The 22,759-nt window shown below is 35.9% G+C and overlaps 1 protein-coding gene across 5 annotated transcripts in view; it reads left to right on the forward strand.

Moving 5' to 3' along the window:
• Positions 1 to 22,759, forward strand: part of SEMA5A (semaphorin 5A) — a 320,019-nt gene that overhangs the window by 206,088 nt on the left and 91,172 nt on the right. For all 5 annotated transcript variants that reach the window (XM_057428775.1, XM_057428779.1, XM_057428777.1 and 2 more), the window contains one exon: positions 16,241 to 16,448. In XM_057428775.1, the coding sequence (XP_057284758.1) occupies positions 16,241 to 16,448 (208 nt within the window). The remainder of the gene's footprint in view (positions 1 to 16,240; positions 16,449 to 22,759) is intronic.

Below are 22,759 nucleotides of genomic sequence, written 5' to 3' on the forward strand. Positions count from 1 at the left end.
TTTCCCAGGGAGGATTTCAAGACCAGACAGCAACCCAGTCTATGTTATAACTATCTGTCCTTTGAGCAGAAGGTTATTGAAACCTTCTGGTGTACCTTCCAACCTAAGTTATCCTCTGTTTATCATATGCCAGTACAATGTGCAAATTGATTGGGCTAAATTACATTTTTACTAAGCACTGTGTTAATAGATGTCATTGTACTTTCTGCTGCCAAATGGAAAGTACTGCATTTAACTGCTCTAGAAGGAAAGCATTTAACTACTCTAATATAACTACAGGCAGTAAGCAATTTACACCTCATGGTGTAAAGCAGGATGGATCCAACCTATGCTGTATGAGATGTACTCTATGTAACTTTTGTAGTTACAATCCATTACAACATTCTTACAAAAACTGTCTTCTAAAATGCACAAAGTTGATTCAGTGGAAAGGTAGGCATATAGATTGGATTGAATACAAATGAATGCGCCGCTGTCTTTGTTACTCAAAGTAAAAATCCCATTCTTTGTAGCAGATAGGCAGTAGTAAAGGGAAAATTCGCTCTTCATCCCCCTCACATTCACTTACCTATCCATCTTGTTATTAAAATAGAAATATTACAGACGAGAATAACTCTGACAGTATTAAAGTGTAATCTAATTTCATTAAACATTAAATAGATATAATATTACTTGAAGAGAGACTGGTAGTAAGCAAACAACTGCATTAATCTGCTGTGTCAACAGACTTCATTTCCTAAACCTTTGCCAAGTCATCATTCTGCTGGGGGATTCTGATGTACTGGGATTTAACAGCTACAGCTCATACCAAAAATATACTTCAGTACTTCAGAAACACATATTAATCTTTCACTGCACTGACTTCTAACTCAAAATGAAGGGATATATCAATTCCTGCACATTTTATGTTGCTTAAAGCTGGCATAGTGCTGCTGGCTTTAGGCAGGCTGAAATCCCTGAAACCAATTTTAGTGATTCAGAAAGGAAAGTCAAGAAAAGCATTCACAGAAGTTCTGAACTAAAACAAATCTATAATAGTAAATTAAAAATAGAGCAATCTAGAGAACAACCAATTATTTTGACAACTTTTCAAGTTTAAAAAACTTCTTCATTAGGAAACAATCCAAGCAAAATGGTGCTGTATGTGTCATAGTTTGTTTTTCTCCCTTTTGTCCCTTACACTGCTCTTTTTATTGTCTCCCTTCTATTTCTCGCTTTCAATTTAAATGCTTCTGTGTCGCATGGTTAAAAACTTTGTCAATATCAAAAAGATTTCAAAGTTTCATTTTTTTTTTGTTTTTTTTTTATAAAACAGTATGCTGCAACAAAAGTAATTAGCCCTTATTTACAGGACTGTGGCTAAATGTATTGATTCATTAGAATGAATAAGAAAATTATTAGGTATGGCATCTATTTTGAGGGAGCAGTTTCTGGTTGCTCTTTTATGGGAGTTCAGAAAAGGTTGTATTTGCACTGTCTGAAAAGAAACTTGAAGGACATATTTTAAAAATTACTTGGTGGAAAAACTGCTGTGTTTTCTCTGTTTTCAGTCCCACTGGATAGAGTATGTCCCCTATGTATCCTGATTAGAAACACTAAGTGCCCAGTGGTGGATCTTGATTATTGAGTTTTATAGTTTAGCATTGATTAAGTTGGGTATGGATGACTTACAAAGAGAATTTGAAACCTGAAGAAAGTTTTATTGTTAGATACATTGCATGTCTCTTTAGAGTGGGTTATTCACTGAACTGCACTTGAATTTTTATGTCATAAAGCCAGGTTTTATCTGAGGCTTAAAGATGACTGGAGGATGTTATAAAAGGTCTTGAACTTCCCTTTCCAAGAAGTTCTAAAAAGTGTTTTTCCTCCCTTTCAGACCTAAAATTACATGTAGCAATGCTGAGAATAATGATAATACAGTCAGAGACTGTAGTGACAGGACAAGGGGTAACGGGTTAAAACTTAAACAGGGAAAGTTTAGGTTGGATATAAGAAGGAAATTCTTTCCTGTGAGGGTGGTAAGGCACTGGAATGGGTTGCCCAGGGAAGTTGTGAATGCTGCATCCCTGGCAGTGTTCAAGACCAGGTTGGACGAGGCCTTGGGTGATATGATTTAGCGTAAGGTGTCCCTGCCCACAGCAGGGGGGTTAGAACTAGATGATCTTAAGGTCCTTTCCAACCCTAACTATTCTATGATTCTATAAAAATAATTCTGATGAAACATGTACAGCAATTATTATGAAGAAATGGAGAGGTTTCATGAAGAAATTTCAAGAGGTTTGGTTTGGTTGTTTTTGTTTTTTTTTTTAAATGCAGATGATTTTCCATGCATTTGCTTTTAGAAGGGTTATAACAGGTAGTAAATCCCCACAAATATAACATTTTTCCTATGAAGCCCTAATGCTGTAGATTGTCCAGAAACTAGTCTCAACCTCATGATGAAGCTATTTGGAAGTACTACTGAAACTCAATTTGGAAAGGCTGTCAAAACAGTTTATGTTTCTCCTTTTTGTCTTACCAAATGGGAGTAAATTGATGAAAAGTAGTGCACAATTGTATTCCTCTGTGATGTTTGTTATAGTTCTGACTTTTTCCTTTTGTTTTTGTAATCTGTACAGCACACCTTTTGCTAGGGAACAGCCCAAGGTCTTAACAAGAAAAAAGTTGTGTGTGTGTTTTGGCTAAAAATTCTCAGATGAAATATTGTCATTTTCCTGCAGACAACAGCTTCTGATTAAAGTGTGCAGCTTTCACAGTTTCATATTTATGATGTTGTAATGTATGTAGTATGTGTAAAGTTACTGACCTTAAAATTATAAGCAATAATGCATGCTTATGTGCATTTCCTGTGTAGTGAAGACAGCAACAAAGCTTAAATTGATTGAATTTTTTTTCTAATTTGGTGGTATTTCTGACTGTATTAATTATTTCAAGTGTGTTGAGGTTATTGGAAGTAATCTGGATAGTTTTTGTAGATAAGAGCTATAGATTTTCCTCTCACTTTGAGAAACACTTTCTTAGTCTAGAAATTGCAGTATAAGTGCAATAATAATAATGATGATCAAAACAGTTGTAATTTGAGTCACAATGCAAGTGTGAAAGTGGAAAGTAGTCTATTTGTATGTATTAATATTTTCTAGTTCAAAACAAGAGAAACAGGGAAATTGGAATGCAGGTGGATAATGGGGCATATACACTGTGAAAGGCAGTTGTTACCCTTTAAAAACTATTTAAAATCTTCTGTTGTAAGAAAACATGGTTGCTTTGTTTCTTATGCTTTTCCTTGAAAGATATAGTGTGCTTTTACACAGTTGTGAAGCACCCATACAACAGCTTTAAAACTATTTCCCTGTAACATCTTATCCTTCTTACCTTATGCAATGTCATTTTAAGAGGCTTGAAACAAGGACGGTCAGTTACTTTGCTGTCTAAAACTGGTGCATGTTGGAAGACAACAGTCCTTACAGCAACATATGATCTTGAACATTTGTTTAAAAAAATCAAATGGTAAGACCTAAAACCAATAACTTTATTCTCTGCTCCTTTTGTAGTGACCCCTAACTCTGATAAAGGAAAACCCTATCTGAACTAATATTTAGTTTATAATATTAATCTTTCTAGGAAATTGATAGCATGGTTTTGTCTTCAAGAGCCTAATGTCTGTCCTGGCATTTATGCTTGTTACTAAGAATGTTACTAAGAATGCTTGCTGTATATTCCTGCTAGAATGTTTGTTATTTTCCAGTGTAAACCACAGGTTTACTATGTAATTTAAACACAGAAATGTTGATTTGCTGCTGCCTTGTGTATTGTGTCATCTGTATTGGGCAAAGTGGCTTTAAAATGTTACCAAATGAAAATGGTCATGTCTAAAGTCCAGCTAGATAATTACAAATTATACCATAGGGTTCTAGGGAATCAAACCCAACATTTAAAATGTCCAGTAGTACTGATTTTCCTTGGCTTTATCACTGTGTGTATAGATAAGTCATTCTTCCAGCTCCAGTTGGAGAGTGCTAAAGATTTCTTAATAAATAGATGGTTCTAACCAGACCTGGCTAAATTATTCACTGACAGCAATTTGTATGTGAGAATCATAGCCCTTTATTTGTTTCACAAATTAACCACCACTTATTTGCAGTCAATTTTTGTTATTCTAATCAACCCATAAATAGGTCATGATTTTGATTAGTTTGTTGCTGATATTTGCTTATACAGTTTTGTTTATCATTTAGATAACATGGTCATGAATTGTCTGCTGCAAATAGATGGCATTTGTATTCTGTTCTCTCATGGGAAAAATTTAAGTAGGAGAAGCCCTTTTTTTTCTGATCACAAATTATCATTATTTCTTTGTAATTGCCCAGCTCTATCAGAAAAAGACTATAAATAAATGTCCAAAGAACATATGGTGTGTGCACTTCTGTGCAGGCACTGAAAGTCAGAATTGCTGTGGGAAGCAGTTACTGGCTGAAGAAGAACTGGCTCTGCTTGCATAAGGGAAAGGGTAATTCACTGGCTGGGGAAGGGAAGATTGTGAAGAGCTGAAGGCAAAGTCTCAACCTTTCATTAAAATGGACCAGCTCCTCTTCACTGAGCTTTCAAATCCTGATTGACTACGTTATAAACTTAGAATGACCAAATAGGTTTTCCTTCTTCCTTTCTAGTTTTTGCAGGAATGTCACCTCTCCTTCCTGGCAGGAAAACTGGAGTTGATAACATTTGTTTGTTATTAGATAACTCTAACGCACAGAATATGAAGCTGTGAGTGAAAAGTATCTTACATGGTATTCAGTGTTGACCTGCTGTCTTCAAAGCTAAGTTTTCTATTAGATCTAAGCCTATATTCAAATCTGTTGTTTTATTCCTGGTAGCATACAGTGATGATCAACAGACCTGGTTCTAATTTTGAAAACAGCTGTTGAAACTCGCCTTATGTTGGGACAAAGTTTGACCTTTGAACCGTGTAACTCTTGTGTGAGTACACAGTTGGTATTCAGGACTCTTCCTGAGAGAAGTGGGGAGGAAGCCTTCCTGCCTTTGAAGGGACTTGGCTGTATCAGAATTTTCGGAAAGGATTAGGCAACTTGGCACATTGGTGAGCATTGTGAACTTTAGAATATTCTGCAAGGCCTTCTATTTCTAAAAAGTCTTTAATTTAAAGTGGACATTTATAAAAGTGACTCAATGAACCCCTGCCAACCAATGAAGAAATTGGAATAGTTAAATCATGATGGGAGGGAGGGGGGGAGTAAGGGAAGAAGAAGTCCAAACCCTTCATGAAACTCATCCTTGACCATAAAACAAACAAAAAAACAAACGAAAAAAACCCCAAACAAACAAAACCCCATAAATGTTGGATCACAAGCATGATGACATTATATGTATGATACTCAGTGTGAGCTGTCAGTAAAGCGGAAGTTAAATAGTCTATTGAACTCCTGTTTGTGTTATGAACTTCTCCGTTCTGTAGCCTTTTTCTCGGTAAACCTCAATAAATACAAATGTTTACAACTATACAAATACAAGCAGTGCCACTAGTAATCAGTAGGGGTTTCTTCCTATAGTATTTGTGGGTGTTTTTTTCCCTTGTCTTTACCCAGCTCTGGTCATAGGACATGGCAAATCTTCATAAACTAAAGAATTTGTTAATACAGATATGACTTGTTTACTTTGTTCTGTGACTTGTAAGAGTTATCAAAATGTGAAGATGTATTACTGTGGCCTTTGTGTGAAGAGTCCTATAACCTACAGGCAGATTCACAAAAGTTAGATTAGCTTCCATATGTATTTTACTCTTTCAAGTCACTGGGTAAGAGTCATAATACTTGGAGTATAGACTCATTTGTCTACACATTCATTTTTCTATTTTATTTTTATTTTTCTTTCTTATCCCATGAATCTTGTAAATTTGGTAATACAACTGCTCACCTTCAGTAGGAATAGGCATGACCACAACCACCAAAGAGGTTAGATCACTTGCCTAGGAGACAAGAGCTGGTTTTTGGACTAAGAAGCTGTGTGAGATTTCTTGGTTATTACCAGATGTTCTGACTCCCAGACTATTATATAAATAAGATGTGATATGATTATATGTGTTGTATACTATGGCTGTTACTGCTTCAGTGTCCTAGGGTAGTGAGATGAACATCTGGCAAGAGGTTTTTGGTTTCATGTCTCTAATCCCAATTTTGCTTCTGTCATTTCTCTATTTACTTCCTAATTTACTTTAGATTAGAAAGAAATCAGCATCATTCTTTCCATCTATATTTCTGAACAAAAGACGTGCTTCATGGTGAAACTGCTGCTGAAGTACCCTGTACTGGATTTGTACTGGATATCTGTCTTTGGCTCATCTAGGAACTGAGGCATAGGGGCGTGTACTATGAAAACTGCAAATGAGTTTGAGTGTAGGATAGTCCCTGAAATATTCCAGTCAGCCTATGGCAGTCAGCTGTCTTTCTGACACTTCCAATGAAAATAGCCACATATGACTCAGTTAAGAAATGAGGCAAGGTTTATTGTGCATATCTGAGAATAGTTTTCTCTACTTGTGCATGTAAGTGCTTCTTTGATCTGGGACCTGGCAAATTTATTCAGTAGGAAAACACTATCATATTCATAGCATGCATTAGGTAGTACAACATATTTATTATTGTGGTGGCATGAAGGAAGGCAATAAAAAAATAATAGGAGCAGTATGCACTTCCTGTCCAGTCAGATCCAATCAGAGTTAATACATCTCAACTTTGGGAGACTGGCAGGAATCCAAGGCTTGTATTCACTAGTAATTTTAGCCTTTGTGTACAGTGTGGCATTCTTCATTGCTGCTGTGTGTCAGGTAGAAAGCCTTAAATCATAAGAACCATTTCATCTTGTGATTAATATCTGCATTTATTATCTGCTCTACTACTTTAGTTAGAGGTTACACATTTCTTTAGAGGTGTTCATCTTCACTCTCTGAGAATTCCAGTCCTAGCTACTGATCAAACGTTTTACAAGGTCTGACAAAAATTGGGATGTTTTCTCTTCCTGAGAATAAGTTTCCGTGAAATTAATATAGACTTTTTTGTTAGCTTGTTTCATTGTGAATTGTCTTACCCAGTAGCAACCTTATAGTTTTTTTTCTTTCTTTTTTTTTCAGAATCCAGGATATCAAAATATTACATCTCTTGATAGGTGTAATGTTTCCCATTCAGAACCATAAGAATTCGTGTGTCGTGTTTGCCTCAGGGTTTCAAATCTTGTGTGTGATTTTTAGCACAGTAAAAGCTGGATGTTGCGAACATGCATGGCTGTAATTAAAATATGTTGCCAAATGGGTATTCTCTAGAATAGGTGTTACTCATATATAGCTCTTTATATTGGATCTGTTTAGTTATCATCTGACTGTCCTTAGGGAGAATAAAAATTCTGAGCTAGAAGAATGTGTCTTTTTGTATACCAAGTTATTGCAATCTGATGCAAGATAAAAAGTTATACTGGGCTTCTTTGAGGATGCTGGCTTCATTTGCCATGATCTTTGTAAATTTTTTTTTATTACTCAGTAATTTAGAGACATAAGTAGAACCGTATAACAGAATTAAATACAAATTCAAAATGAGATTATTGCTTGGTAAGATCAAGGACTTTGTGCCTCGGTCTGTATTGTCTACTTGAGATTTCCTGATACCTTCACAAGGAGGATAAAGAGTGTGACATATTAGAGCCAAACTTGAAATTGTCAGTCACCTGTTTGCCAAGTGAGGAGAAAAAGCTTTCTGTTCCCCACCTCATTGAAGTCTCATTGAAAGATTTTACGCAGTAGTTTTAACCATTTTCTCACTGCTTAAACAACATTTCTTAAAATGATGTTAGTATCTAAAGTACTCTTACTCACATTTTAATATAACTTTCTGAGTGGGGATGTAAATGGTGATACCTCTGTTGTGGGGACATGATCAGATAGCAGTGCCTTGAGCAAATCTGATACACTCTGTGGGCTTCTCCTCTGCCGTAAACACAGCAACATGAGAGACAAAGGTCAGTCTGTTGATACAGCAATGTAAATGGTAACAACACTCATATGGGGTTTGTAGAGCTGAGCTTTAATTCTCCCGGGCTTGAGAATTCAAGCCTTCAACTTCCTTATTGAATGCTTGCTCCAGGAGAGAAGGGGCTGCTGTGGGATGGGGAGGAGCCCTCCTGGATCCACTCACCAACGGTATTTTAATCTACATGCAGAGCACACAGCTCATCTTGCCTGCAGATGGAGGAGCACAACAACTCACAGCCCAGTAGGTAGAGAATTCAGCTAGAGAGATGATGCCTTGCTCCCTGCTGCAAGGGCTATTAAAATATATTTTAAATGCCTTTTTAATTAAACAGTAAGTACCCTGAAGTTCTCTAACGAAATGAAAAGCACCTAAATCACATCAGAAAAATCACATTCATTCATTTTCTTGGCTGCAGCTGAGACTTTTCTGTCTTTAGTTCAGCTGTGTCCTAAACATTGAGGGAGAATTAGGTAACAGGCTGTCACTGATTTTTAATTTGTCAGCAAATCAAGTCAGTGTGCAAGAAAACAGTGTAACAAAAGATGTTTCAGATCTTCAGTAGGAAAAGGTACTGGTTAAAGTATCTATATATTGTTGTTGTTACATAAAATAGTTTTACAAAAAATGAAGGTTCAAGTTTTAATTTTTTTCACTTCAGATGTTATTACTGTTCTGAACACCAGTTTTACACACAGAGTCTTAAGGGAGAGAAAGCTGGTAACTGAACCCAGATGTCACAAGTCTCCAAATTGGTTCATAAGACAATTTCTTTATTAAAACTGTTATCATTGAAAATTAATTGAGTTTTCAAATAAAAGATTTTTAAAAGATACCACTTCATAAAGTCTTAAAATAGTTAATGCTTTATGTCATTTAAACAAAAATAATGTACCACAGATTGAAATGTTAATGTGGGGTTTTATTGACTATAGCCTGTTAAGGACCTGTAGCTGTTACAGCTTTTGCTTATAGGCATTCTGAAGATACATGCTGACTAAATTGAGTTATGAAGTGTTATAAATAGGTTCATCTGCTCTAAGTCAGACAGAATTTATGAACTTGTATCTTACCTCTTGCAGTCACATCTTTGGCAAGCTGAAAATCTCTTATCAGATTCAAAATAGAAGTAGTAAATAAAGGGTGCGGCGATAAGCATGAGTCATGAAAAATACATACATTTTGAGATTGCTGAAATTACTTTGGGTTTATTTTTTTTTGTCAGGGAGGAGGAAACATCTCTTTTAACCAACTACTCTGTCCTTTGAAACTTAATACGCTAAACACTATGTAGTGTAACTGTATATAATTTAAAGATACATTTTACTAAAATATATTAAAAATAAATATGTACCTTTTTAACACTTCTTTTTTTTCTTTGTAATTGTGAGGACACCAGACAAGTGAATGTCTAATTGTAAGATTGTTGCAAACTGCTTATAGTTTGACCGGAAGCTTCACATGAACAGGGCAATTTACAGCATTTCTTGGGAAAATGCAACAAAATTATTTTTGTGTTTCCAGCTACAGTATTTGTTACAAGCTTTTGTTATGCAGTTACATAATTGCCTTTGTGGTATAAAAAATGTACTTTATATCTGTATTTCTGTTAATATCCATCATTGTCTTGTTATCATGATGATAATGAGCTGTAATAGCAAGGCAGTCACAGTTGAAATTCTTCATAAGCTTATCACAGTTTTTATTCTCTATGAAGGCTGCAAGACAGAACATGTTCATATTTCTAACCTCCATTTTTAACTGATACTCGTAGAAAAATCATATCATATATAATTTATTATACCATGAAATGTATTAAGAGTAGAAAAAAAGACCAAATTAGTTAGCATACTGACCAGATTGTTCAAGCAGTGGTTTAATTTCAAATGGAGAGATGAACTATAAGCATATAAACCAGCTCTGAAAATAAAAATTAAAAAAAATTAAATTTATGCCTTGGTAAAGCATCAGATTTTCATATTCACTTTTTTTTTTTCCTGAAGAAGTAATGAATATGCATTTAAAATGTTAAAATATTTGAAGTAAAATTCTGTAAATTAAGGTGGGAATTTTAAAATCAAGCTATATACTTGGATTGGTTGTTTTGTTGGGGTTTTTGTCCTGCATCATTGTAGAAGTACTACACTTACCCGTAATCTGTTTTTAGGCTTTAAAGCAGAAAGGTTGAAGCTCAGTCTTTCACTTGTCCTTTAGGCAGTAGTGTGATTAAAAACCGATTCCAGTAAATCAAGTATAAATGCATATCTCAGAAACCTGGAGGTAAAAGATAAATTAAGTTACAGAGAATGGTTATATTATCTTCTGAATATGCCCTTGCTTTAAACCAAATTGTACCCCACTCCCTTATGGGAAAAAAGATTATAGCAAAGGCTTTAATTATCCATATTCTACTAATGATTTCACTAATTTTAAAGTTATTTTAGGAAGGGAAAAAATTGCCAGGTTTTAAATCCTCTAATATTCTGTGTACCATATGCATCTTTTTTGATGTCACACAGATTGCTAAATCATAAGTCCTGGGCTTTCTCTTTGTGTGCTTATCCAGCTGCTACATTAGCTGTTCCCGTGGGTTTTTCTCTACATTGAGCACGCTTAAACTCTTATGCAATCTAATACTGTCATTGGACTAATTTTCTGCTTTTAACCAAATGCATATTCTGCTTTGCAGTAGGGCTTTCTTTCAGCTCTTGCAGTGGAGGAAAGCAAACACCGATGATGCATTCTTTTCACAGTGAGAGGATGTTTATCAATCACCTTGCACTTTCTTTGATGTCATACAATTATACATTCCGTACATCAATTTTTGTTTGATATTTCAATTTATTCTTCTGAAAGAGCACTGCTTTGAAGGCAACCCTAATACCCTATTTTTTTCTGTTTCTATGGTGCTGAATACAAATGTTATATGGTGAATGTAAACACTTTATATACACGTATGGATAATATTTACAGGAAACTTAACATTAACAGATTTGTTCTTTAATTTCAGAGTCTTAATACTGTCTGAATGCTTTTATTTCCCTCTGGAAAAATAATTTTTATACAAGTAATATGCAAAACCGGAGTATAATGGACAAAATAAAAATAGTTAATAAATACGATTTTACAAAATATATTTCAGATTACACTCAGAAAACCTATGTAATTACATTCATTTCAGCTACACTTTAAAAATGTATTCTCTGGGATATCCATCTATTAATTTTAAACTTTTCTTAAAACAAAAAAAAACTGATTATGTTGCCAAATTGTTAAAGATGTCAGTGAGTCTGTTTTCACTTAATATACAAAGTAGTGTATTTTTTGCGTAGGGTGTACCTTATTGCTTACTCAAGTTCAATTACAAATGTCACTTGAAGTATCAAATAGAGCTTTAGCTTAGATTTTCTGTGTCTTGAGTTGTCCATTTCGGCTGCATTGACCACATATTTTCATCTACCTACAGCATTATACTTTTCAAAACAATATTTTGTGGGGAGATGGCTAAATAGACCCTTATTTACATTTACTATTCTTAGTTCATAATTTGCAGTGGATTTTGCTTTTGAGTTTTTCTTAGTATAGGCAAGGAGATTTTCAGATCTGTAAAGGCAACTTCTTGTGCTCAGAAAGTGCAGGAATACTTGTAAAGTTATAAATGTAGGCATAAAACTAGCCTGAAGATGTATTTGAGACTATTACAAGTATCTTTTGCTAGCAACTCATGTGGCTTAGAAGGCACCAATGACTTTTTTTTCTACATTACTGGAAGATGATGCCGTAAGCTTCTCCTCTGAAAAACATTGACTCAGATTCTGGGTGCTGGTGCTGGTTCAGTTGCTTTCTGAAAACCACCCTTCTCTCCAAGATACTATGCTGAACTAATGTAAAATGTAGATAATATTAGGTTTTGCTTCACTGTCAAAAATTACAAGAGTTAGGTCTGAAAGTTTCCTTCTCAAAAATGAATGCATAAAGTTTTTTTTCCTTTCTTTTAAAGCAGTGAAATTAACTTTCTTTGACACTCCCTCATTTTGGATGATTTGCTAAAGAAGTTTTTGCTTGAAGAATACAGCAATATTTTGTAAACATAGTAGCTCAGATAAACATTTATTCTCCTCCATAGCAACAAGTTACACTTTGCTTTTCAGTTTTAGAGACCATCCTTGGATTTTGTCCCATTATTATTTTGCTCATCACAGACTCTGTTGCCTCCTCTTCGACTCCTTCTCAGGCTTTCCATTTGGTTCTTCATAGTCTCCTACACATTACATTGTAATATTTCAGCTAGAATTTTTCTTTCCTCCACATGTTCATTCACAGTGACTAGATTTCTAATGTTCAGTTGCTGGTTTTACAGGTGTTTTAAAATGTATTGAGCTTAACAAAGCACATTATTTACTCATTGTGGCCATTGTATTTTACTACTCCTGTATATACTTGGTCATCCTTAAATCAAGGCTGTTAGGTGTCTGCACCTATTCCAGCATGTCTTGCTTACACTCAAGATGCGAAGGTGCCATTCATTTGAATTCTTATATAGCTGTTGGATTCAGCTTTGACATTTGTGATGAAACCGCAACTTTCATTGTGTCCATGGCAATGAAGTTATATCCATTAGGAAGGTCTGTGTTTACTATTCTTCTTAGCTGTTTCCTGGCAGGAGTGGATGGTGATTTTGATTATAAAGTAAATATTCACTTGAAAGATTTTGACAGGTCTAAAAACCTCCATGTCCCAGAGCTGTATTCAAGACACATTTCTTTCCCTGCTTCTCTCTTTGTTTTGCTTTACAACTGTGGTGTGAAAAAACTCAACAGCCGACACTTTCAAGGATGGGACTTTAACAAGTTCTTTAGGAAATATGCGATCTTTGCTGGAAGCTTGGTGCATGATCTTGCACGCATTGTAGCAGAATTGGAAACACTGGAGCAAATGACCTGACTTTTGAAAGTACTGATGCAATGGTAATGATTTTCCGCCGTAAGGAAGCCTGGTCTAGCCATTATTACATGCGGGTATAGTTTGAGGAGGTTTATAGCTATGTACACTTGCTATGTACCATAGTCTGATGAACATAGCCACCAATTCAATCTATGTCTGTCTCAAAAGTTGTATATACAAATAGATCCTCACCCTAGTTTGGGCTTTCAGGTGGTCCATGCAAAATCAAAGTCATAGGCAGGAGAAATTTAAAATAAAGAAGATAGGTTATAGAAGGTCAGAAGTAGGAGAGTTTACTGACACAGAAGTAGATCTCCGATAACATTTTATTCTTTTTTTATTGAACTTACATATGACCCACATGGCTGTTTTAAGAGTAATGTTTCTTCCTGATAATCCGTAGGATCCCTGGAACTGCTTCTTTACTTAAATCCCAGTCATTTATGACTTCCAACATTTCTGTGCAAGTGCTGATCTTAGACAACAAATGGGAAAGGAAAGGTTTAGATGCTGAAAGAAGTCAAAAGGAAATGGGAGGAATGGAGAAGGTATGCCAAGATAAGGAGGAACAAGAGCAATGACAGGTGTCCTGGGGAAGGCATTGGTGCTGCAGATCTCAGTGAGAATGTTTTATTTCAATCTAGAGTAGTATGCTCCTGTAACCATACTCCCCAGGTCATAGGCCTGAATATTAAATAAAATAAAATTGGAATTCTGCCCTCTACAATAAACAAATTCACTGAGGAGAAAAGAAGCACTGCATATTTGGGTTTGGTCATATTCTCTTGCGCAAAGCTGCACTTTAAAATTAAAAGTGTATATAGTCTTGGGTTTTTTTTTCCCTCTATCTTGGCAGAAGTGACAGCAAATGGCTCAGTCTCTGGATGCCAGACTCAGCACAGCGGCAGGAAGAAATATTAGTTTATATGAGAAGCACGTGCTGAATGTGTACCTGATTTTTGTCTCATGCAGGAAAAAGATGCAGGCAAGCCAAATGCAATGAATCATGAATCATACTGAATCTGTTGGCTGGCAGTTAGACAGGCGATACCAAATTGTACTCACTCATCTATAAAGTGATCAATATCACTTTATATCTGTAAAATCACTTTATATTTTTAATTTATATCTGTAAAATGATCTCAGTGATTATTCTTCCTCTTTTCTTCCTGCTTGTACCCCTTCCAAGTTCCATGCTCCAAAAAATAAAGTCTAACCCATACAGCCACTGATTTCTTTTACCTGGGTGCTTCTCAGACCATGTTTTTACCTTGAAATGTACTGTAATTATAGTTGAGATTTTACATTCAACCATTACCAGGGGAAACACTGCTTCTTAGATTCTTCAGTGGACCTGGTTATCACTTTGTTATGAGACAAAACTGATTCTTAGCAATGGTTTAATTGATTTTTTTTAAATATAACTGCTCTTTAGATTGTTTGGAAAGAAAGTGATAGTCAAATTAGAGTGATTTTTAATAGCAAAAAGGTTAAGTTTTAATGAAAATTAAAACTCTCATTTAATGAAAGGTTTTTTTCCTAATAAATACACACAGTGAGTCCTGACAAGACTGCTTATACCAACAAAGGGCGAAAAGGTAAACAATTATAAAAAGTGATTATATTAAGAATTGAGAGGTCAGTCAGAAGACTTCAACATGCAGACATTATCTGTTACACTCAAAATCTTGTTAGGGACTAAGGGAATGCACTTTATCTACTGAGCTAAGCATTTGTAGTTCATCTAATTCGTTTTGACTGTCTTATAAAATTAAGTCCATATTATCCAAGTATTAAAGTTTTGTTATTAGTATGGTTAAAATCTTATACATAAACTTCCTAGAAAATGTTATTTGGTGTTACCCTCCCGCTTCCAGTACTTCTCCAGTTCTTAAGACTATTCAGTCTTCCTCAGGAAGAGGGAAGACTTTAACAGTAATTAGCATCTTGAGTTCTCCACCTCCTCTTCAGTTTGGAGTTTGCTTGAGGCTACTTTTCTGTATTTCCTCAAGTTTGCTTAATTGCTGTTTGTCACTACATCCCAGGCAAAGTGTGGGAGCAGCACGCTGCCCCCACACCACCTTGTTACCCAGGAGGGGCTGTTTGTCCTGCACTGACTAGAGGTGCCAGCCCCTGGCCTAGGTGCTACCAGAGTGAAGCCAACACAGGGAGGCAACAAGCATATGGCCAACAGGCAGTTGCTGCCATGGCTGAAACAAGCTCTCAATAAGGCAGGGCCAGACCCATGCTGAAACCCTGCATGGCCATCTCTCCACCAAGCTGCTGGCTTTGTGCTAGTGATGGCAAACCCCATATTTAGTGGTCTGCAGAACATCCCAAACATTTGTCTTGCAATTGTTACCAACTCACAAAAGATGTTAGTCTTTTGAGACTTCATATGAGTAAGAGCTAATCTCAGTATGTGTTTCCTGTGTTGAATCTTTAAAATTTACTGTTGCTGGTACATGGAAAATTGCATAATACAGTTTTCCTCAGAACAGTACCTAAAATATTTATCAGTATGAGAATGTGGTCTTTTGCATTCAGAACAAATGTTCTTTGATATTGCTAAATTATTTAAAATCTTTGCATGAGAGAATCAGAAATCTCATCAGTTGTCCGACACTGGTTTGTGATGCTTAACTGTCTTTGCTTAGAAATCACAATAAGTGTAGAAGTTAAGAGAAAATGCAAAAAGATAAGATTTTTTTAGAGGTCAAAATCCAGATAAGTAAAAACAAGGACCACAGCCTTGTTTTATTATTGTATTTACCCAATTAAGATCTACAGGTAATCATGCAAATGAATACAATACATATCTAAACCCCATAGTTTTCAGCACATAGTGTTTTAAAACAGGCTGGGACGATGATGGACTTTATTGCTTTTTAAACTGCTTTAAACATAGTAAAGTACAGTACAATCTCATAAACTAAAATCAGTAACCCTTGCTATGAATGTGCATTTGTAATGATCAGAGTTTGAAAGGTTGTTTTCCAGTGACTACTGCTGTGAAGCCTGTTATGCACTAATAAAGTTATGTTTTTACTGTATTATTTCACATAGAAAACTTTAATGACTGTTTTCAAGTTCTTTTCACTGTACTGTAAGCAATTTAGGAAACTCCAGTCAAAGTACTCCCACGTTCTGAGGCTTCATTGAAAGCATCCAGTATGCGATGAAGATTTATTCACTGAATGACGTTAAGTAGGTAGAATTCCTGTAATGATTTTTAGTAACTCATTTTCCTCTTTTATTTGCAGACTACGGTACTATTAAGAAAGTACTTGCCCCAATGAATCAGACTTCAAGTAGCTGCCTGCTTGAGGAAATTGAACTCCTGCCGAAAAGTCAGCGAGAGCCCATCAGGAGCCTTCAGATCCTGCACAGCCAGAGTGTCCTTTTTGTGGGCCTTCAGGAACATGTAATTAAAGTCCCCCTGAAAAGATGTCTCTTTTACAAAACATACAGGTATGAAGAATCATCTAGTTTGATTTGATTAGAGAAAAACGCTTGCGGGGGGTTGTGGAAAAATGGGAAGAAAAATGACTGTAAGTAGGAATCCAAATTACCTCTCTCAGCAATAACTTTCTATCTACACTGTTTATCAAGTGTCTCTGACTTCTTGTACTGACTTGTCAGGGCTAGATGAGACTCTCAAGAAATTATATAGATATTTAAGTGTCATCATACAGATTCTGAATTGTGGTATGAAACTTTAAGAAATGGTTTATATACAAAACAGGTATCTAATAATGTGCAATATAGCTGCTGGTTTAATATATTTGAAACTTGAAATTTGAACAAATTTAATGTGTTTTTTTTTTTTAAAACTGTAATATAACTGAGCAAACTATATCCTTGTGAGTTCAGGCAGTAAACTGAATTGCATGAACTGAAGTTAAAGCTGGTTGGAAAAGTGGCTATTTAAAGGTAGTGCTGGATCAGGAAGCCATAATAAAAGTTAATATTCTACTAGGTGAAAAAGTTATGCAGCTAATAATTGTTCAGTCAAACAAGGAAAATAACTTAAAAATTATCACTTGGTTTTTAGACTATATCATGGTAGTTATGGAATTTAAAGTTCAGTGTACAACTTTTTCTATAGGTTATCTGAAAGCACTTCTGGGTTGCAAAACATATACTACTAGAGATTGTTAATTTCATGTCATTCGTTATATCTTCCCTTTGATGTGTGGTTCCAGTAATTAAAGGTAATTATTCTTCTTTTGTGTCAGAGAGACTATGAACCAGCGTGATGAGCTTTTTGAGAACAGTAACATGCATTTGGTTGTGCTTTAGCTTATTTTGCTCTCGGCTCATTTAATATACGTTCCTTTGAAAAGCCCGGCTATTAAAGGAGAGAGAAAGGGCTGCCAGTTGTCTTTCTTGGCAGCTACACTCAGGATAACAAAGATGTTGTTTGTGCAGCAGACAGAGATTATACTCCCTGCAAAAGCAGTGATCATTTGCAGGAGGAGATATTTCTGGCTGTGAGAGAGACCATGTGTGCAGTCACAGCAGGGAGGTGACCACAGGACACAGGTATAGAGCTGTGGCTTGGGACAGTCAAAGGACTTTTCTGAGGGACTTGGCTCTACAGGGGATTGAAGCCATGCAGGAGCCCAGTGAAAGTCTACTGGGTTGAGAACAATACTGGAGTAAAAGCTGTGCCCTGAAAAGCTGGAGAAGAGAAGGGAAGGGCAGTATCCTCCTTATTGCAGTTCTTCACCAGCCCTTTTTGCTTATGCTGTCTTACATAGGATATTTTAAGCATTTTCTACTAAAATAGAAGTGATAGGACACTCAAAACCCCATTGGAAGACTGCAATGCTTGTTTTAAGGGAAAGTTAGGCAAGTTTTTTGTTAGTTTAAGGGCCAACATAAGACCAAGTTTCATCTTTATTGTATTTAGCGAGTTGAAACAGGATGTGTGGTGGTTTGGTAGCCCTTTTTGTTTTGTTTCCTCTTTCCCATGAAGTGAAGACCTTATATACTGTGAGGTGTATATGTATGCATATGTGTATATCTGAAGAAAAAAAATCTAACGACATATTCTAATGCTTCTCTCTTTTCTTGAATATGATATGATTATGCCATTCTTGTTGCATAAGACATTAAACATGATTCCCTAAGCACACATGTTTATTTCAGAAAGGGAGATTAACCTGTTGTCCTGTGTTTTCTTAGGGTCTGCGTACCCATAATGGCAATCATAAACACAGAGAGCTCAATAATGCACATATCCCATATTTATGCCAAGCCTGCAGTCCAGACAGTTCAAGGCTGAAGTCTCGTTATGTTAATAGTGAGGTGTGAACTCCAGAATTCAGAGATGAGACTTCCAGAGCGCCTGCTTAGTTGGTGCCTATATGGAGGTCCCACAAAGTCCCTGGTACCTGTGAGTACAAGTCCTGGGGCACATCAGTGCTGTTCTAGCTGCAGGGCCCAAACATACTTTTCGGCCTCACAGGGTGGGACTGCTGTCTCAAATCATAGACCAGATGCATGGCTGCAGGCTGAGCATTCCTCTCCCCTGAACAGTGGGGTCTAATTGACTAGATTTGAAGAGCTTGCTTTAAAAAAAAAATAAAAAATGCTGTTCCCCTTTACTAAGTAGAGCAGTAGTTAAATGGCTCAAATCCTGCTCAAATGATAACTTATTCCGCTGCCCAGAGCTATGTGAAATTGTGTCTTCTGCTGAAATGACTTACTTAGAAAAAGATAAAATTATTCCTTGTAGGCTTTTCCAGTCATATCTTTTGTAGTTGTATGACTTTCCTTGTAGTAATTAAATATCCATTGCATCAAAATGATTGCCATCCATTCTTTCTTCTTGGTTAAAGTGCTCACTGGCAATTCTAGCTGTTTTGTGAGAAAGAAGAGGATTTGCAGGTGTGACCTAGATAAAATAAGGCGTCTCCTTGTCATCTGTCATTAAAGCCTAATGTCATTTGGAAAATACAGACGTACTCTTTCTCTCACTATCACTTACTTTTGGCTTGACTTGGTTTTTTACTTTGTTTTTTTTTCCTGGCTTATGCTAGATTTCAAGCATATTTCATTCTCTACTTGAAGGCAGTATAGGTACCTTACGCAGGTTTATAAATTTCATTAGGTAGTAAAACATCTGAAATTTGGTCACTGCATTGCTGAGTGCTTTAGTACTCACATTCTTGTTGCATTGCCGACTATTACTTCTAGTCTATAGCAGTGGACAGAGTAATGGGCAAACCTCACCTGCAGCAGTGCCTTGGGGAATTGTGGTTTTTTTTTTGTTTGTTTGGTTATTTTTAATTTTGTTTGTTTGTTTGTTTTTTTGTTGTTTTAATTTTATCCATTCATACTTACAGCTGTATAACTGTGCCAAGGCTGTATTCTGAACTTGCATCAGTAGTAACTAGAGTTTCTTTCCTAGATCAAGGGCATATGTAGTCTTTAATATGTACTTCACATAATTATAAATAGAAATAAAGTGTGCTTGTTTATGAATAACAGCCTTAGAAAACCCCAAAGCCTCAAGATGTACTAGCCCATCTGCTCTCTCTTTTTGTGTCAATGGCAAAGTGCTCACCATTTAATCTTTTCTAATCTTTTCGTTTAGGTTTATTGCAAAGGTTTCAGACAATGCAACTTCAGTCCCTCTTTTGAACAAACTGTTCCACAAGCTAATATCTCAATATCATGATAATTTTGATATTGCCTGTTTTTTTTCTTTTTATTTCATTATTCCTTGATTTATCTTCACATGCTAGCCTCAAAGCATGTGCTTATTGCTTTTATTTGTAGTTTATTATGTCTCCTTAATTATCACTCTGACATGCTGTACATGTTTAGCTAATTTGTATTTTCTTGTAAAGCACTCCAGCACTTTCCTGTGGTGGAATCCTCTGTGAAATGGCGTTGCCTCTGACAGACATTCCCTCTGATTCAGGACAGTCCTGTTCCATACCAACTCACAGTTCCGCTCCCACAAAAGCTGTTATTGAAGGTCCTTGAAAATACAGTTTTACATTTGGAGGCTTATTTTGATTTTTTAATTTTGTGTGTGTGTGTGTTCTAGGTGCATTTCAGTGCACTTTAGTACCATGGCAGCAGACCATGCTACAGGTAGAACCTGTTGTCACACCTATAGATTGGGTTGCTCAGCACTTTCCATTATGCCATGATGGTTCTGCTGTTTATAAGTTGCCCATGCTAATTATTTGGATTGACATTTTTCATGGTGGGGTGGTCTCTCACTGACTTTGGCCAACGACTGAACAGTTTTGAACATCCTGACATAATACTGCTGTTTTCAGGAGTCAGCTAAGAAAAAATGGTTTGAGGTGTTTGAGTTCTTAAAAACAGTTCCCCAAAAAGCCCTGGTGTCTTCATGCTCCAGGAGAAAGCAGCAAAGCAGTTAGCTTGATTCGCTCTCCTTGGGGAAAATCCTCAAGGTTTGACCAGGCTATTACTGCTTGGGTGTTGCAATTCACAAATGTTTTTCCACCTTTTTCAGAAGACTGTCAGCGTTATTCACTGGAGCTACTATTTTCACTATGAATTCTCCCACTTTCTTCAGAGTTGAGTATACCAAGCATAAAGCACAAGTGACTTTTGTATACCTCCTAATTAACTGTAATGTGAGATAAATAGAATTATTATGAGGAGAAAAATAACTGTTAAACTCTCTAAAGCTGCAGTGTTTGATATTTACTTTGAAGGCTCTATGCATCTGTAATAAAGAATAAGATCTGTAGCAGGGGAATAAAGGCTTTCCCCTATAAAAAGAACCAAAGAACCAGTCATTTGTCTTCTATTGGCAGCTGTAGCTTCCATAAGCAACTTTGGATGGCAGTAATTTTTTGGAGGCAAATTTATTGATGATAGAATTTGTACTGGTGTTGTCAGTGGATCAGTTCTGAAAGTAGGGGCAATGAAAGGTTGTATCAGCCCAATGTTCTGAAATATCTTACCAAAAAGGTTCACAAATTGGTACTTCTCATGGAAGATAGGTTTCATGTGCTGATCTTACTATAACTACTTTTGTGTAAGTATTGTCACCTGCTAAAAGCTGTACAAATAGTGACTTCTCTGGTGTAAAAAAACCCCAACAATTTCTGGAAATTGTTGAATATTAGTTTTTACATTCTACACTTAAAATGTTATTGGGTCATAAGACTGTTCTGCTAAGTAATGTTATCGCAGCTATTCTACTGTAATCATAACTGTTCTCTCCATCTGTACACCGTCATTTTTATTTTGTCTTCATTAACCATCAGCTAAGCAATCTGTATGTATACAAAAGATAACTGTAGCAGTGCAGTAGTAGAAAGGGTATTGAATTTACTAACAAAAGAAAACAATTATTACAAATTTGATTATGCTTTATTTCATTCATAGAACTCTCACCGTGGGTGACCCTGCTTGAACAGGCAGGTTGGACTAGATGTTCTCTGGTGGTCGCTTCCAGCCACAACCATTCTGTGATTCTGAGTAATGTTGCCTAAATTATTACTAAGTGCTGATATGTCCAGAAGAGCTTGCCAACAATTGGAATTGAAATTGCTGTTTTAAAATAATCATTCCAGAACAGTTATTTTTTGATATCCAGGTGGATTTCCTTATTTGAAAATACGCAAGGCTAATTCCAGTTTAAATCAAAGAAACATATCTATATCAAAATGTTGGAACCGCATGAGGAACAATCTGAATTAGTCATTCCAGAGTATCACTATGGATCTGGGGATTCTGGAGAATCTGGAGAAGTATTCTGGAAGAATGCTACAGAAGTATTCTGGAGAATCTGGAGAATCTCTGGAAGTATTCTCTGGGAAGAATCTCTGGGAGTATTGTCCAGAGTCAGAATCCTCATACATTTCCCAGACTGGGATAAACCATAATCCTGGCTGCAAGACTGGGTTATAATGACATTTAAAATATAGATATATTAGATGTATAGATGTATAGATGTATTAGATACACTGGAAAATTATCTTCAATTATTGTGAACCTATGAGTCAGCAGAACCATGAAATAAGCACACTGAAAGTTTTCCTCACTCAAAAGAAGTAGAATATTAGTTCCATACTGGGGAGGGAATCAATTCAAGCTCTACAAATCTGAGGTTGACCTATATTTCTTCCTCTGTGAACAACAAGGTTTTAGCAGAAAATCTTTTGTTTGTCTGGCCCATAAAATCCACCAGAGACAAACTATGCATTTACACTTTGCTGTACCTGAAATACATGTGTGATCTATGCATGTGTGCATTGCATTGTAAAGCACACATTTTTGGCAACAAGAAGGAATTTTTATAAAAAGATTGTTACAGCCTGCTCCCAATGTATTTCTTGAAGTAGCCTTATGAGGAAGAGGAAAATGTCTTTTCCTTTTAGTCTGAAAAGTTGAAAGAAAACCAGATGGTCTTGACTATGTATTTCCAATTCAGATTTAATTGCTAGGATATTATTTTAAACAAAGAAGTAAGCTAATAAATAAAAATGTAAAACAGGCACATGGTTTTCCTATGTCATGATGTAATTAATTTCTTTGCTTTAAAAAAATACCAAAACATTTGAGGATTTCTAAATTCAGTGTAGTTATTGTTGAGTTTTTCTTGAAAATCACCTGACATGTTTAAAGCAACCCACTTTCTAAGACGTCATTTCACTAGGCATTTGATACTTGGCAAGTATCAGATTCTCTAGAAACAGAAGTTAAAGGAATTGGATGGTAAAAAGAAAATAAAGGGAAAACAAACAAATAAACAAAACCCCAACAAAAACCCCCATGCAAAT

The sequence above is a fragment of the Pezoporus wallicus genome, unplaced genomic scaffold, assembly GCF_028554395.1.
Source record: "Pezoporus wallicus isolate ANWC-B61680 ecotype Strahan unplaced genomic scaffold, APGP_CSIRO_Pwel_v1 contig_6658, whole genome shotgun sequence".
NCBI lineage: Eukaryota > Metazoa > Chordata > Aves > Psittaciformes > Psittacidae > Pezoporus > Pezoporus wallicus.